The 17765-nt window shown below is 43.9% G+C and overlaps 1 protein-coding gene across 1 annotated transcript in view; it reads left to right on the top strand.

The window, feature by feature from the left end:
* Positions 1–17765, top strand: part of fat2 (FAT atypical cadherin 2) — a 190602-nt gene that overhangs the window by 150201 nt on the left and 22636 nt on the right. The window contains exons 16-21 of the mRNA XM_063053141.1: positions 1563–1700; positions 5096–5239; positions 7159–7356; positions 9852–10656; positions 12241–12395; positions 17033–17483. Of these exons, the coding sequence (XP_062909211.1) occupies positions 1563–1700; positions 5096–5239; positions 7159–7356; positions 9852–10656; positions 12241–12395; positions 17033–17483 (1891 nt within the window). The remainder of the gene's footprint in view (positions 1–1562; positions 1701–5095; positions 5240–7158; positions 7357–9851; positions 10657–12240; positions 12396–17032; positions 17484–17765) is intronic.

Raw genomic sequence — 17765 nt, 5'->3', positions numbered from 1 at the left:
CCATCTCATGTGCCTCAGGCACGTAAACAGCTCAGGTATGTAAGATCTGGCTCGAAATCCATAATCCTACACCCTGTGTCTTGTTACTGCAAAGAAGACAAATACCTTAACTATTAAAGATATTTAATAGTTATTCTGTGCTAAATTCTGGTCTAAATTAACTTAGATTTAATTTTATTATTTTTATATTTTTAGTATTTTAATACATACAGTACTGTTCAAAAGTCTTAGGCACATATATGTTAGCTAGGGTGCCTAACATTTTTTGCAGAGTACTGTACTTGCCAGTGTGGAGCAGAGGGTGGGTTTGTAATTCTGGTGGGAGCAAAGGAAGTTGGGAGTGGTGAGGGTGGAGTGCCGTGGGAGGGGTGTGGGACAGGCGGCAGAGAAACAGTCCCAAGGGAAGGTGACGGGTGGCATGAGTGCAGACACACCCAGCCCTGAGACACCAGGCAAGGTAATTTGATTCCAAACAATTGGTTTATTGATCATTGCAGAATGACTCTCTGGTGCTTCCCACTCCCTCCCCTCTCCTTTCCCCTTTTCCCATCCATGACTCCCCTCTCCTTGCCCCCCTTCCCACTCGCAGTCCACAATAGAAACCCATATCAGAATCAGGTTTATCATCACTCACATATGTCAGGAAATTTGTTTTTATTTTGCAGTAGCAGTACAGTTCAATACATAAGATTACTACGGTACTGTGCAAAGGTACAGGCACTGTAACTATATATTTGTGCCTAAGACTTTTGCACAGTACTGTATATATAATTTCTTTTATTTGTTTCATTGAAGAATGTGTTTGATGATGCAACAGTCTTCACAGAGACTGAGTCCATTCTGAACCTTCTGCTTAAGATTATGCCTTGCGTTATTTTTATATTTCCTTATGGCTGTTAGATATGTGGGTTATGACTGGAATCACTTCGCATTTTAGTACAAGGGTGTTTATTAGGTGTGTCTAAATTCAAACTTACAAAAATTAGCGAAAACAGTGACAAAAACTGCCAATGTTTACAAAAAGGTATCTACCAGGAAACACAATAATGGTTCCATAATTATTTCTTATCCAGTGCGAATTGCTGACAGCTCCTATCTCTTCAGCACTGAGGGTGATAAGCTCCCTTCATTAGGCACTAGGACATATCATCTTTAATTACCAACAAAGTGAACTAAAGACTGCACATGAATTCGAATATGATGTAGTTACAATCACATCACAACATAAACAGAAGCATCTAACTTAAATATAGTATGCAAACAATATAAACACATTTACATATCCCCATTACTATAGAAATGGAATATTGTGTCGTACATGGAGGGAAAGGCACCATGAAACCAACCTGAGTTCAGTGTAGAACTCAATACAAGAATATACCATGGAAGACGCTCAGCGCAGTGGCAGTAGAATAACAAGGCAGTGTTTGTGAGTGAGGAGTGAGTTTACTAAGTTCTGGTCACAATGGCAAACAATAGACCCGTTCACCCATCGAGCTATCAACATGAGTGGTGTCCTTCTATTTCAAACACATTAAAAATATTCTCTTATGTTTTCTCAGGTGACAGCTTCTGACAAGGATGGACCCCTCAACAATCTGATCCATTATTCAATACTAAATGGGGATCCCAACCAGCATTTTACTATTAACTCATTGAATGGGGAGATTTTGTTATCACAGCACCTTGACAGGGAGGAAGTAAGTACAAAGACTTTCACTGAAGGACTAGGAAGTAGAGTCAATCCGTTTATGTCCTTCAAAGGAATGATTAAGTGATGGTCTGTATGAGAATATTGCCTATTTCAAAGTTCAAAGTAGATTTTATTATTGAAATACGTATGCATCACTATGTACACCCCTGAGATTTATTCTTCTGCAAACCTGTAGAATGGTAACCATAGTTGGATCAATGAACGATGAGCCAGAGAGCAGAAGACAACAAACTGTGCAAATGCAAATATAAATCCATACCAATAAATAACGAGAACATCAGAAAATGAGATAAGAGTCCTTAAAAGTGAGATCATTGGTTCTGAGAACATCTCAATGGATGGGCAAGTGAGTGTAGTTATCCCCTTTTATTCAACAGCCTGATGGTTGACGGTAGCAGCTGTTCTTGAACCTGGTGGTGTAAGTCCTGAGACTCTTGTACCTGATGGCAGTAACGAGAAGAGGCCATGAGCTGGGTAGTAGGGATCTCTGACGATGGATGCTGCTTTCCTACGACAGCGTTTCATGTGGATATGCTCAGGGGTTGGGAGGGCTTTACCCGTGATGTAATGGTTTGAATCCGCAACCCATGTTTGGACTCATGGAGTCGAACTTGCAGTGGCCAGAAAAATTCTCTGTCTGAGCAACAAGTTTAAAATCATAAGCAAAAGGAAGGGATTAAGGTGCTTTTCTGGCAAATTGGGACAGATAGAGAGATAGAAACCTCCTATGTTTAATAAAGAGTTCTGCATTATTTTCCCAATTGCTCTAGGTTAATATTCCTTCATTTGTTTTTACAAATGAGAGCAGAATTCCTAGTTTATGAGCATCTTTCAAGCTGTCATGATAAAACTGGTATCTTTTAAAGTTACCTGTGGATGTGAGTCAAATATTTTAAGGAATCTTCGGAGTACAGTGATAAATTACATTCCTATTGGCCAGGGCGTTTTGCTTAAGTGTTGAGGCTGTTCTTCAAATGTTATTGTCATGGACAATACATATAGTCTTACAGTCGAATGGTTCTACTGTCATCGAAAACGGATGTTTCTGTACTCTTTATATTAAAAAAAATTGGCCCATATAAGTGGGGCTTAGTTCAAGGCATTCTTGCACTGGCAGGCCTCCAGTGTTGCTATAGCGATCAATCACCTGCATAATGAACACTGACAGACGCTTGGACTCTAGGAATGTCAGACTACCTGAGTTTACTTCTGAACATTATTATTGAACCTGTCTAGATAGGATCGGGAATGGGTTGGATGATAGTTCCCTTTCACTACACCAGACTTGTTGAGACCAACTCCAACACTTGTCTCCACTCCAAGTCCATCTCAGTTAAATCAGCACAGACTGATGAAACTTGCAACTTTCTAATTACTTTCAGAACATTAGCACACCACACAGTACAATGGAACCCAAAGGATTCCTGTTCATTTCTCAGCATGTCCAGTATAATAGAAAAATAAGCATTTGATAATTACAGTTTTATATTTATAACATGTTCTGTGTCGGCCACCAATGGCATGAGCATCAATTTCTCTAACCTACATCAAAGTTGCTGGTGAACGCAGCAGGCCAGGCAGCATCTATAGGAAGAGGCGCAGTCGACGTTTCAGGCCGAGACCCTTCGTCAGGACTAACTGAAGGAAGAGTGAGTAAGGGATTTGAAAGCTGGAGGGGGAGGGGGAGATGCAAAATGATAGGAGAAGACAGGAGGGGGAGGGATAGAGCCGAGAGCTGGACAGGTGATAGGCAAAAGGGGATACGAGAGGATCATGGGACAGGAGGTCCGGGAAGAAAGACGGGGGGGGAGGTGACCCAGAGGATGGGCAAGAGGTATATTCAGAGGGACAGAGGGAGAAAAAGGAGAGTGAGAGAAAGAATGTGTGCATAAAAATGAGTAACAGCTGGGGTACGAGGGGGAGGTGGGGCCTTAGCGGAAGTTAGAGAAGTCGATGTTCATGCCATCAGGTTGAAGGCTACCCAGACGGAATATAAGGTGTTGTTCCTCCAACCTGAGTGTGGCTTCATCTCCACAGTAGAAGAGGCCGTGGACAGACATGTCAGAATGGGAATGGGATGTGGAATTAAAATGTGTGGCCACTAGGAGATCCTGCTTTCTCTGGCGGACAGAGCGTAGATGTTCAGCAAAGCGGTCTCCCAGTCTGCGTCGGGTCTCACCAATATATAAAAGGCCACATCAGGAGCACCGGACGCAGTATATCACCCCAGTCGACTCACAGGTGAAGTGATGCCTCACCTGGAAGGACTGCTTGCTTTGCTGAACATCTACGCTCTGTCCGCCAGAGAAAGCAGGATCTCCCAGTGGCCACACATTTTAATTCCACATCCCATTCCCATTCTGACATGTCTATCCACGGCCTCCTCTACTGTAAAGATGAAGCCACACTCAGGTTGGAGGAACAACACCTTATATTCCGTCTTGGTAGCCTCCAACCTGATGGCATGAACATTGACTTCTCTAACTTCCGCTAGGCCCCACCTCCCCCTCGTACCCCAGCTGTTACTCATTTTTATGCACACATTCTTTCTCTCACTCTCCTTTTTCTCCCTCTGTCCCTCTGAATATACCTCTTGCCCATCCTCTGGGTCACCCCCCCCCCCGTCTTTCTTCCCGGACCTCCTGTCCCATGATCCTCTCGTATCCCCTTTTGCCTATCACCTGTCCAGCTCTCGGCTCTATCCCTCCCCCTCCTGTCTTCTCCTATCATTTTGCATCTCCCCCTCCCCCTCCAGCTTTCAATTCCCTTACTCACTCTTCCTTCAGTTAGTCCTGACGAAGGGTCTCGGCCTGAAACGTCGACTGCGCCTCTTCCTATAGATGCTGCCTGGCCTGCTGCGTTCACCAGCAACTTTGATGTATGTTGCTTGAATTTCCAGCATCTGCAGAATTCCTGTTGTTTGCGTTTAATTTCTCTAACCTGCAGTGATTTTTCATCCTTCCCTCCCTCTCTCTTTTACCATTCCCCATTATGGCTCCTCTCATACCCCTTCTCCTTCACCTTCCTCTGTTGCCCCTCCTCCTTCCCTTTCTCCCATGGTACATTATGCTCTGCTATTCGATTCCTGCTTCTCCAGCCCTTTACCTCTTTCGCCTATCATATCCCAGCTTCTCACTTCAGCCCCCCCTCACCTAGTTTCGCATATCATCTGCCAGCTTGAACTCTTCCCCTCCCCTCACCTGCTTCCCACTTTCTTTCCAGTCCTGATAAAGGATCTTGGCCCAAATCATCAACTGTTTATTTCTCTCCTTAGGTGCTGCCTGACCTGCTGAGTTTCTCCACCATTCTAGGTGTGTTGCTCTGGATTTCCAGCATCTGCAATCCTGTGTTCTTATGACATGTCCTTTGCCTTTTCCACAGATATCCAGTTACTCTTTGGTAGTCCGGGCTACAGACAATGGTGTACCTCCACTATTCAGCGATATCACTGTAAATCTCCAGGTTTTAGATGTGAATGACAACCCTCCCACATTTTTTCAATTCAACTACAGCGTGGTTATTCAGGTAGGAATTAATGGTTTATCGTTATGACCTCAGTGAAAGATTTACATAATTGCCTGGAAATTACTCAACCTTTTAATGAGTCAATTGCTCTCGGAAAGCCAAATTCCCCTAATTTCAAACATTTGCTTACATTTTTGGCACTGGTTTCACCCACTGGGAAATTTCATGGGACATATACTCCTTCCCCTTCCCCCATTATTCAAACTAATTATCAGTTTTATTTGCCCATCATATTTTAAAACACAGCATGGCTACAGCATAGAAAGAGGTTATTTGTTCATAAAAAGCACTTTTTGAGCTCCCTATGAGGATCAAACACTTCCTTATATTCCCTCCATAACCTGCAAATCCTTTCGTTTTAGAGAGTTACCCAGCTCCCTTCAGAACACCGTGCCTAAATCAGCTTTCACTACTAACACAGGCCCTGCCCACTCGCTGTGTAAGAAAGCTGTCCTCAAGCCACTTTTAGCTCTTTTACCAATCACATTCATTGTGTGCACCCTAATTCTTGGCCCTTCCACCAGAGGGAATGATCTGTGTCCATTTCTTATGTTAATTCAATTGATGGCTTTAAATAGTAGTGGCAAATCCTCCAGCAAGCTTCCCCCCCTCCCCCCCCCATTCTTAGGAGAACAGTGCTGTATCCTAAACTCTACCCAACCATGGGTGCTACAGTAGTTGCTGCCTCACTGCTGTAGTGATATGACCCCGGTATGGTCTGTGTCAAGCCTGCACATTCTGTCATTGCATGAGTGTCCCCTGACTGGTCTGATTATTTGCTTGATTTAGAGATACAGGCCAGTAACAGGCCCTTCTGGTCCAACGAGCCCATGTTGCCCAATTACACAAATGTGAGCAATTAATCTACTAACTCGTACATCATTTGAATGTGGGAGGAAACCGGAGTACCTGGAGAAAACCCACATCGTCACAGGGAGAACATACAAGCTCCTTACAGACAGTGGCGGGAATTAAACCCAGGCTGCTGGCATTGCAGTAGTGTTAGACTATCCTCTAGGCTACCATGCCACCTCAAATTCCCTCATTTCCAAAGACATGCGGTTTGCTACGTTAATTGGCCACTATAAACTGTGCCTATCGTGTGTGTTAGCAGCAGAATTATGGAAGAGTGGATGAAAATATGGGATTGCTGTAAATGTGTGGTAAATGGTCTGACAATAGACAATAGGTGCCTTCGAGCCAGCACCACCTTTCACTGTGATCATGGCTGATCATCCACAATCAGTACCCTGTTCCTGCCTTCTCCCCATATCCCTTGACTCCGCTACCTTTAAGAGCTCTATCTAATTCTTTCTTGAAAGAATCCAGAGAATTGGCCTCCACTGCCTTCTGAGGCAGAGCATTCCACAGAACCACAACCCTCTTTGTGAACATTGGAAAATAATTACCAATGTGTCCACGATTACTAGAGCCACCTCCTTAAGTACCCTGGGGTGCAGACCATCTGCACAGACTTCCTGGTCCAAAGGGCCCATTTCCATACAGTATGACTCCATAACTCTATAACTTTAGTAAATCTTTTTTGTATCCTCCTTCGGGACATGGATAAACCTCTTCACTTTCTCCATATGTGAATGAGTGTTTTATAACGAGGCATTATGAAGTCTGTTTCGTATTCATCAGACTGGGGGGGTTCAGGGAGAGAATGGGAAACTGTAATATTCAAAGGCAGATGACTAAGCCCAGGTGCCATACACACCTGACTGATTGCATTACTAAATTATGAGGAGTGTGTGCCAAAAACTGGATGGCAATTGTTCCAGGCATTTAATCTGTTCCCCTTATCCATGGCTGAATGCTAGAAGCCAGAGATGCAACAATGACCCATTTTCCACAAGAATTCCATTATTTCAGGTTCAAAAAATTTGGAAACTGTAAAGCTGTTTCTCCATTCTTAGGAGAATGAGGAAATTGGCTCCAGCGTACTGCAGCTGTTGGTGATAGACAGAGATTCGGCCTCCAATGGGCCACCATTCCTTTTTACCATCACTGCTGGTAATGAGGCGAACAACTTTCACATTGACCAACATGGACTGCTGAAAACTCAAGCTCGTCTCCAACAGAGAGTGAGAGATCAATACATTCTGCAGGTCCAGGTAAGTTAAACGAGTACCTTTCATTTTGTTTAATGCTTTACATGGTACAAACTGCTAAGGTAAAAGTTCCACAGTTCAAATTAAATTTACCGTCAAAGCACATATGTCACCATATACAACCAGAGATTCATTTTCTTGCAGGCATACTCAATAATGGCAGAAGAAAGTATTAATGGTAGGACACTTGGCAGTGTGGAGGATCAGAGGGATCTCGGGGTCCGAGTCCAGAGGACATTCAATGCTGTTGAGCAGGTTGACTGTGTGGTTAAGAAGGCATACGGTGCATTGGCCTTCATCAACTGTGGGATTGAGTTCAAGAGCAGAGAGGTAATGTTACAACACGTGGCCACTTGGTTGAGGTGTTCGCCTAGTGATCTGAAGGTCGCTAGTTCGAGCCTCAGTTGTGGCAGCGTGTTTGTGTCCTTGAGCAAGGCACTTAACCACACATTGCTTTAGTGTCTGTGCGAGGAGTGGTGCCCCACACAGACTTCCAATCTGCGCCTTGTAAGGCAGGAAAATGCCCGATGAAGGCCTCTCATGGTCTGAGTCGATGTTCCCTCCCTCCCTATATAGGACCCTGGTCAGACCCCACTTGGAGTACTCTGCTCAGTTCTGGTCACCTCACTACAGGAAGGATGTGGAAACTATAGAAAAGGTGCAGAGGAGATTTACAAGGATTTTGCCTGGATTGGGGAGCATGCCTTATGAGAATAGGTTGAGTGAACTTGGCCTTTTCTCCTTGGAGTGGAGGAATATGAGAGGTGACCTGATAGATGATGAGAGGCATTGCTCATGTGGATAGTCAGGGGCTTTTTCCCAGGGCTGAAATGGCTAGCACGAGAAGGTATGGTTTTAAGGTGCTTGGAAGTAGGTACGGAGGAGATGTCAGGGATAAGTTTTTTTTATGCAGAAAGTGGTGAGTGCGTGGAATGGGCTGCCAGTGACGGTGGTGGAGGAGGATACGATAGGGTCTTTTAAGAGACTTTTGGACAGGTATATGGAGCTTAGAAAAATAGAGGACTATGGGTAACCCGATGTAATTTCTAAAGTAAGTACATGTTCAGCACAGCATTGTGGGCTGAACGGCCTGCATTGTGCCATAGGTTTTCTGTATTTCCATGTTTCTAATCCCTAATAAAATAATAACCATAATAGAACAATGAAAGACCACACCAACTAGACCACATCAACCAGTATGCAAAAGACAGCAAACTGTGCAAATAGAAAATGAAAGAAATAATAATAATAATAATAATAATAAATAAATAAATAATCAATAAATATCAAAAACATGAGATTAAGAGTCCTGGGACGTGAGTCCATAGGTTGTGGGAATATTTCAATGAGGAGGCAAGTGAAGTTGAGTGAAGTTATCCCCTCTAGTTCAAGAGCCTGATGGTTGAGGGGTAATTCCTATTCCTGAACCTGAAAAGGAACTTCATGTCTGTGAAGTCAAGTGTGAATGTATCATATCAATGTTTAAAAGCGATAAGTTTACATTTTATACCCTTATGATCTAATGCAGGTAGTGATGAATAAACGTAAGGTAATCTCTGAACTTTTTCCGCTTTGGCAGTACTATTGACCCATACCACTAACTGTGCAGGAGAAGATGATTTTTGTTGCAGCAGACAGCATTCCTACGACCTGTTCAGGCACATCTTTAACTGGCATTATTACAACAAAGCAAACAATGCCACTTATGTCTCCCAACTTAAAACCTTGCCTCACTTTTATGCATATAAAATTCTAATTTTTCAGTACAGTCATCACTTTCCCAAAACATCCTTAGTTTTAGAAACAGATACAATAAGACTTTGTTTGATATTTCCGTGAATTCATTTCACCAAATTTTCTGAGCAGAAGCATTCTGAATGGAAGGGGATTAAAAGCTGGGTGATTTAATATATTGTTGACTTACGAAGTGAAAGCCTCAAAGAATTGGGTACGGCCTCATTTTGGCACATGTTCAGGACTGCTATACAGAACACTTACTCAATAAATCCTGTCTGAACTTCAACAACGAGTAGGTAGTGAGGGTTGTATAGCTGCAGGGGTCGTAGACTCAACCAGCCCCGTCTTGGGTAATAAACTCCCCACCATCAAATATATCTTGGAAAGGTGGTGTCAAAAGAGCAGCATCCATCATTAAGGACCCCCAATGCCCAGGACATGTTCGCTTTTCATTACTACCATCAGAGAGGAGGTACAGAAGACTGAAGATACACAGTCAACATTTTAAGAGTAGCTTCTTCCTCTCCTCATCAATTTTTTAAACCCATGAAAACTACCTTACTATTCTGCTCTCTTTTTGCACGACTTATTATATTTATTTCTAATTATAATTTATAGTATATTTTGTGTATTGCTCTGTACTGCTGCTACGAAACAACAAACTTCACACCATATGTCAGTGATCATAAACCCGATTCTGATTCAGATTCTGAGCACCGAGGGAATGTTGTTTTTTAAAAAGTATCTTGTGCTTTCTTCAGGTCACAGACAGTGGCTGGCCACCTTTGTCATCCTCATCTTTTATAAACATCCGCGTAACCAAGGAAAGTCGCTATCCACCATCTGTGCTCCCGCTGGAAGTCTTCATTGTTACCTCGGACAGCGAGTTCCCTGGGGGGTTTGTTGGAAAGATACACGCGACAGACCTCGACCTACATGACACTCTCACATACAGCACTGCCCCAGATTTCGCCCTGAGTAGCATGTTTTCTGTGGGCAGCACAGATGGCAAAGTGCTGGCACGGCGTGCCTTAGAGACAGGGCACTACCTGTTTAATATCAGTGTCTCCGACCGAAAATTCATCACCACAGTGGAAGCACAAATACACGTCATGCATGTGACACCAGATGTGCTAGACCACGCTGTTCTGGTAGAGCTGTCGCAGATTACTCCAGAGAAATTCATCAGTGATCATTGGCGGAGCTTTCAAAGGTCCTTAGCAAGTCTCCTGCTGGTTAATAAGAATGCCATTGATCTCCTCAGCTTGCAGCCAGCTCAGGCCTCTCCCAACCTCGATGTCCTCCTGGTGGTAAAGAAATCAGAAGGGTCCTTCTATGAACCAGGGGTTGTGCAGGAGAAGCTCATCTCCTCTACCGTGGATTTGGAGAGGAGGGATGAAATTCGCATCGTGAGGGTAGTTCACCATTGTTCTGATTACTCCTGCCAGCAACAGCACTGCCAAGGAAACTTCCAACTGGACATGGGAAATGTGTTCACATACACAACCGCCATTCTGAGCTTCATTGTTCCTCAGCATCTACACCAGCGCACCTGCTCATGTCATGGTAAGATGTTTTGGTATAATCATAAAATCAAAGTCTTCTTATATTTTACTACTTATTCTCAATGTCCTGTGAGCATCTTGTCTGATAGAGACTCAATCAAGATGCTCACAGAACACTACTGGGCCAAGATGTTAACATATTAATATTTATATTAATACACAGTGTTCAAACTCCTTAGCATATGAAGTGACCCAGATTTGTCTGGACAATTTATAAAGCAGGTGTAGATGAATGAGTTCCATGTGACAGTGACCCAGCCAATATCTGAACTTCAGCAGCTGCCCAGATCAACAATCATCCAATGCATTCTTATTAATCGCATTCACAAAATCAGGGAAATGTTATGGTACAGAAGGAGGCTGTATGCCTTCTAGTCCTAGAAGAAGCCACTAATCGGTGAGCAGCTGTTCCCGTTACTAACCTACCTAAACCACTCACAATAAAGTTTACTTCATCAGTCCTCCCTCTGACCTTCCTGGCTCCATGAAGGACAACACCAGATTATGCAATGTAAGCTCATAGCTGTAACCTTGCAGGTGTGTGTGTCTCCTCCTCCCCTTCTCTCTCCCCCTCTCTCCCTCTCCCTCCCCCTCTCTCTCTCTTTCCCCCTCCCTTCTCTCCACTTCTCTCTCCCTCCCCCTCCCCTCTCTCTCCCTCTCCCTCCGTCCCTTTTCTCCTCCCTCCCTTCTATCCTCCCTCCCTTCTATCCTCTTCTCTCTCCCCGTCCCCCCTCTACCCCTCTCCCCTCCCCTCCCCTCCCCTCTCCCTCCCCTCTCCCTCCCTCACCCCCATCTCTCTCCTCTCTCTCCCTCCCCCCTCTCCCTCCCCCTCTCTCCCTCCCCCTCTCTCCCCCTCTCTCCCCTCTCTCCCCCTCTCTCCCCCTCTCTCCCCCTCTCTCCCCCTCTCTCCCCCTCTCTCCCCCTCTCTCCCCCTCTCTCCCCTCTCTCCCCCTCTCCCCCCTCCCCCTCTCCCCCCTCTCTCCCCCCTCTCCCCCCTCTCTCCCCCCTCCTCCCCCCTCTCTCCCCCCTCTCCCCCCCCCCCCCCCTCTCTCCCCCTCTCTCCCCCTCTCCCCCCCTCTCTCCCCCCCTCTCCCCCCCCTCCCCCCCTCTCTCTCCCCCGCCTCTCTCTCCCCCCCTCTCACACACAACGTAAAAAAAATGTTTAAATAAATTTAAACATACTTTCCCATTCACTCATTCATTTTAACAGAACAGCTGTACTTGTGCCAGGTTGAATCAGCCATGGGCTCTGTTGCCATATTTCCGAGCCTGAAGGTTAAGATGTGTGTGGAAGTTCACGCTGCCTGGTTGGAACTCACAAGGAATCCACAGATGGAAAGCGCAGGCAGCTAGCAGCAGAAATGGCAGGTTGATCAAAACAAAAGCCCTTGCCAAATTAATGCTGTGCTTACGTTGGACTTTGGGATAATGCCGTTAAGTTCTGGTAGCCTGGAGATTCTCTATACAAGTTCTGGCTTCAGCCAGAAGGTGCAGCCCACTGAGTAAACAGTAGCTTGAAAATGTGCATAGTTCACCCACGAGTGTTGTCAGCTGAAAATTCATTAAAGATATCTGACTATTTCAGATTCTTCTCTGAGATTCAGTGGTGGCAGTTACTTGAAGTATCGTTATCTGAGTGAAGAAGATCCAATGAAGACAAAAATTAGCTTCCAAATGAAAACATTGCAAACAGAGGCAGCAGTGATGTACAGCCAAGGAATTGGTTCTAGCCTATTAGAGGTAAGGAGCATGATCTATTCATTGAAACTGCAAAGACTTCCATTTGTAAGGTGACTTTCACATTCAGGAAAACCCAGAGAATTTTTATTTGTCCTGTAATCACAATTGGAACATAGTTGTTCAAGTGAGGGCTAATGGTGTTTAACATTAGTGATGCAAAAGTATATAGAAGCAATTTATCAGGGAAAGTATTAACAGGCACTTGCAGAGGTTAATGGGAGTCAGCTTAATTTTGTGAAAAGCAGATCATATTTGAATGAAATTAACTCTTCTTAAATCATTGATAGCTATAGATTGTCCTGCACAGAGTAAGTTCTTCAGTTCACCATGTATGTGTATGCTGACCTTTTGCCTACCTGCAGTGTTCGCATTCATCTGCATTATACTTTGCCTATATAACAGCGTGTCCAAATGTTCCGTAAACTTAGTGAATGTATGTGGCTCCACCACCTACTCTGGCAGCGAGCTATTCTCTGTCTAAAAATGCTTTCCCCTCAAATCCCATTTAAATAACATAAGAAATAGGAGCAGGAGTTGGCCATCCAGCCCGTTGAGCCTGCTCCACCATTCAATAAGATCATGGCTGATCTGGCTGTGGACTCAGCTCCATCTATCTGCCCTTTCCCCATAACCCTTCCCTTGCAATGCAAAAAATCTACCAAACTGTGTCTAAAATGTACTTAATGGGGTATCCTCTACTTTTCCCTGGGCAGAGAATTCCACAGATTTACTTTCTGGAAAAAACAGTTCCTCCTTATCTCCATCCTAAATCTATTTCCCTGAATCTTGAGGCTATATCCCATAGTTCTGGTCTCACCCTCCAACGAAAACAACTGTCCCGACTCTACCTTATCTATCTCTTTCATAGGTTATATATTTCTATAAGATTCCTTCTCATTATTCTGAATTCTAGTGAATACAGACTGAGGAGTCTCAATCTCTCCTCATAGACTAACCTCCTCATTTTCAGAACTCACTAGGTGAATCTCCTCTACACCTCCTCCAAAGCCAGTATGTCTATCCACTCTCCCTCGAACTGCACACAGTACTCCTGCTGTAGCATCACCTATACTCTGTACAGTTGCAGCATACACTCCCTGCTCTTAAATGTAATTCCTCTAGTATAGACAGCCAAAGATCCATTTACCTTCTTAATAACCTGTTCTACCTGCAAACCAACCTTTTGTGGTTTGCACAACAGCATGCTGCAATCCTTCATCATTTAAATAATAATCTGATCTTCTACTGGATAACCTCACATTTGCCAGTGTTGTACTCCATCTGCCAGATCGTTGCCACTCACTTAACCTGTCTACATCTTTCTGCAGACTCTCTGGATGCTCCGCACAGTTTGCTTTCCTTTCAGTTTAGTGTCATCAGCAAACTTAGATATGCTACACCCGGTCCACTCTTCCAAATGATTAATTTACAGTATATCATAAACCGTTGAGGGTTCAGCACCGACCCCTACGTCACACCGCTCACAACTCAAAGCCAACCAGATAAATACTCATTTATCCCAAATTTGGGCCATCTGTCAGTTAATTAATCCTCTATCCATGCTCTTACCCCCAACTCCATTGTTCCTTGTCTTATGGATCATAAGTTTTTTTGTGGCACCTTATCACATGTCTTCTGGAAATCCAAGTATACAATGTCCACCTATTCCTAGGTATCCACTGTCCTCATTATATTCTCCAAGACTCCAGTAAGTTTATCGAACAGGATGGGTACTCCGTGAATCCATGCTGTGTCTGCCGGATCGAACTCCTCCTATTCAGAAGTCTCAATGTTTCTTCCTTAATGATATCTTCAGGCACTTTCCCGACAGGAAACGTTGACTGGCAGTTACCTACATTTTGCCTACATCCTATTTGAAATAGTGGCATATTTGCAGTCTCCTAATCTGCCAGGATCTGCTCAAATTCTAGAGAATTTTGGTTAATCATCACAGAAGTGTTTACCATAACTTCCATTTCTTTCAGTACACTGGGATGCATCTCAGCAGCACCGGGGGACTTTAGGCTCACTAGCATGCTCATCATTATCTCTTTAGTGGCAACGATTGTATCAAAGTCCTCACTCTCAGCACATCCATAACATTTCTCTTCGTCATGTTAGACACAGAATAACCATTCAAGGCCTTGGCCATTTCCACATTACCCAATGCTAAGTCTCCCTTCTCATCTTCCAAAGGACCTACATGCAATTTGGCCACCCTTTTAAAGGTATAATTATATACCTTTAACTATATAATAATGTAATTATATTACATAATTATAATTACATAATAATATGATTGCAATAGCATAGGTGTTAGTGTATTTCTTCACAGCACCATGTTAACCGATCAGGGTTCAATTCCCACCACTGCCTGTATGGAGTTTATAAATTCTCCCCATGACCGCATGGGTTTCCTTTGGGTGCTACGGTTTCCTCCCACATTCCAAAGACATATGGTTAGGGTTAGTGAGCTGTAAGCATGCTATGTTTCTGTGGGAAGCATGGTGACATTTGGGGGCTGCTGAGTATAATCCCCGCTTTAAATGTTTATAAAAATATTTACAGTCTGTTTTTATATCTTGTGCTAGTTCACTTCCATAACCTATGTTCCCTTTCCTTATTTATTGTTTCATGATTCTTTGTTGCTTTTTTAAAGATTTTTCCAGTCCTTTAATGAATGAGCTTTTGGTTTGCAACCCTGTGCACCTAATAAAGTGGCCACTGAGTGTATGTTCATTGTCTTCTGCTGCTGTGGCCCATCCACTTCAATGTTTGACATGTTGTGCGTTGAGATGCTCTTCTGCACACCACTGTTGAACCAGTCTGGCCATTCTCCTCTGACCTCTCTCGTTAACAGCGCAAACAACAGGAATTCTGCAGATGCTGGAAATTCAAGCAACACACATCAAAGTTGCTGGTGAACGCAGCAGGCCAGGCAGCATCTCTAGGAAGAGGTACAGTTGACGTTTCAGGCTGAGACCTGACGAAGGGTCTCGGTCTGAAACGTCGACTGTACCTCTTCCTAGAGATGCTGCCTGGCCTGCTGCGTTCACCAGCAACTTTGATGTGTGTCTCTCGTTAACAAAGTGTCTTCACCCAAAAAACTGCCATTCACTGGGTTTTATTTTTATTTTGTCTTTTTTTTTTGGCACCATTCTCTGTAAACTCAGTAAACTCTATAGAGTCAGTTGTGCAAGAACATTCCAGTTTCTGAGATACTCAAACCACCCTGTCTGGAACCAACAATCACTCCACAATCAAAGTTATTTGTTCACATTTCTTCCCCATTGTGGTCATGTCTGCATGCTTTCATCTAGTGAGTTGCTGCCACGTGATTGGGTGATTAGATATTTGCGTTAATGAGCAGGTGTACCTATCAAAGTGGCCACTGCGAATAATTCTTTAGTTATCCAAGGCTGGGTCACCAATCCTTACTCTCCGTGCTTTTAACTGCAGTATGCTTTTGTTGAACACTATGAAAAATCTCTTTAAAAGTCCTTCCCTGGTCTTCAACTTTCCCACCATATCACTTATGTTCCCAGTCTACACTAGTCAGCTCTTCCCTCATCCCACTATAGTCTCCCTTGTTTAGGCATAATACACTGGTTTTAACTCAAACTTTTACACACCCTATTTGTTTGAGGTTCCACTATGAAGAGCCCAAAGCTTTGTTGAGTATCCCTGCCAACCATCTCACAATCTCTGACCCACTACCACCTGGAAGGAGGTATCGAAGCATCAGGACTAGGACTGCCCGACTGGGTAACAGCTTCTCCCCCGGGCTCTGAGACTAATGAATTGAATAGTCTGCCACCACCGAGGTCTCACCACGAGGGCAGCGAGCTGCTTGTTGTACTGTTTGCCATTCACCTGTGTTGCATTTTACTACATGCATTTTGGATTATATTTTATTAATTTGTTTATAGCACAATATTTTGGTTTATGTGCTGTGCGTGATATATGTTGTGTGGGCACTCAGCGGCCTGGAGGAACGTTTTCTTTAATTGTATATACTGTACATATACAGACAGGTGACAATTACCTTGAACTTGAACTTACTCTCACCCCAGACTGTGCTCCCTTGCTTTGATTTCCTTAACAAGGGAAAAAGATTCTTAGAATCACCCTTCCTTTCTTGAATCCACCTGTCACTTGCCGCTTCTTCACTATTTAATTATACCTTTATTTATTTATTTAGAGATTTAGCGCGGAATAGGCACTTCCAGCCCTTTGAGCCGCATCGCCCAGCGATGCCTGACAACCCCAACTTAACACTAACCTAATCACGGGATGACTTGCAGTGGCCAATTAATCATCTCTGGACTGTGGGAGGAAGCTGGAAGACCCAGAGAAAACCCATGCCTTCCAAGGGGAGGATGTACAGAGACCCCTTACAGAAGACACTTGGTTGAACTCTGCACTCCGGCGCCCCAAGCTGCAATAGCATCTCACCAGCCGCCACACTACCGTGGAGGCCCAGTCTACTGACTGTCACCTCTCTAGCAGTCCAAATGAAGTGTTTCAACCCAAAGTGTCTGCTCTTCATTTCCTTCCATCGAATCTTATTTTCACAGATCTAATACACTCATGCAGGACCTTATTTTAAAACCTTTCTCTTTGATTATGTTTTATAGATTATCAATGGAAAGCTGGTCTTCACGTACGCCTGTGATGGAATGATTAGTGTTCTGTCAGTGGAAAATGTAACAGTGAACACTGGCCTGTGGCACTCTGTTGTGGTTGAGGTAACCAAGGAGTCAGCAACGCTGGTGCTGGACAGTGTGCACATTGCTTCTGTTGCCCTCCCCAAATCATGTCACAGAAACGCATTGCTGTTCTTAGGGGGTAAAGTTAAAGAGAACAACCTGACGCCCAATAATGACAGAACAATGACGAGGGCATTTAAAGGCTGCCTTGGTTCGATTAAGTTCCAGAGTGGTAACAGGAATGAAGAGGAAGGGACAACTGAACCAAATGTGGTTATTGAAACATCTGTAGGAGTTGAAGCTTGTTGCCCCTCTGTTGGAATGTGTATGAAAGCACCATGTCAAAATGGAGGAACGTGCCTTGAAACTCCAACTGGAGGTAAGGAATATACATGTTAGCAAAGACAAGACATTTTGCCTGTAGAGCTATAGGGCATTTCTGGAACCTTACCAGTTAATTCAGTGAGTTAATTTAGTGACCAAAATGCCACAACACAAATGGAATCATTAGCGTTAATTGCCTGCTCGGAAATGAAGAACAGAAGCACCGTCGATGTCAACAATCTGCTGGGAGAATTCAATAGGTGAAGCAGCATCTGTGGTGCAAAGGAATTGTCAATGAGTTGGGTCTCAGAGATTACTATTTTGCAGCACAGTTGAG

This window comes from Mobula hypostoma, chromosome 7 (genome assembly GCF_963921235.1).
Source record: "Mobula hypostoma chromosome 7, sMobHyp1.1, whole genome shotgun sequence".
In the NCBI taxonomy this organism is placed as follows: Eukaryota; Metazoa; Chordata; class Chondrichthyes; order Myliobatiformes; family Myliobatidae; genus Mobula; species Mobula hypostoma.
Note: the sequence above shows the minus strand (reverse complement) of the source record. Positions and strands in the feature narration are given on the sequence as shown.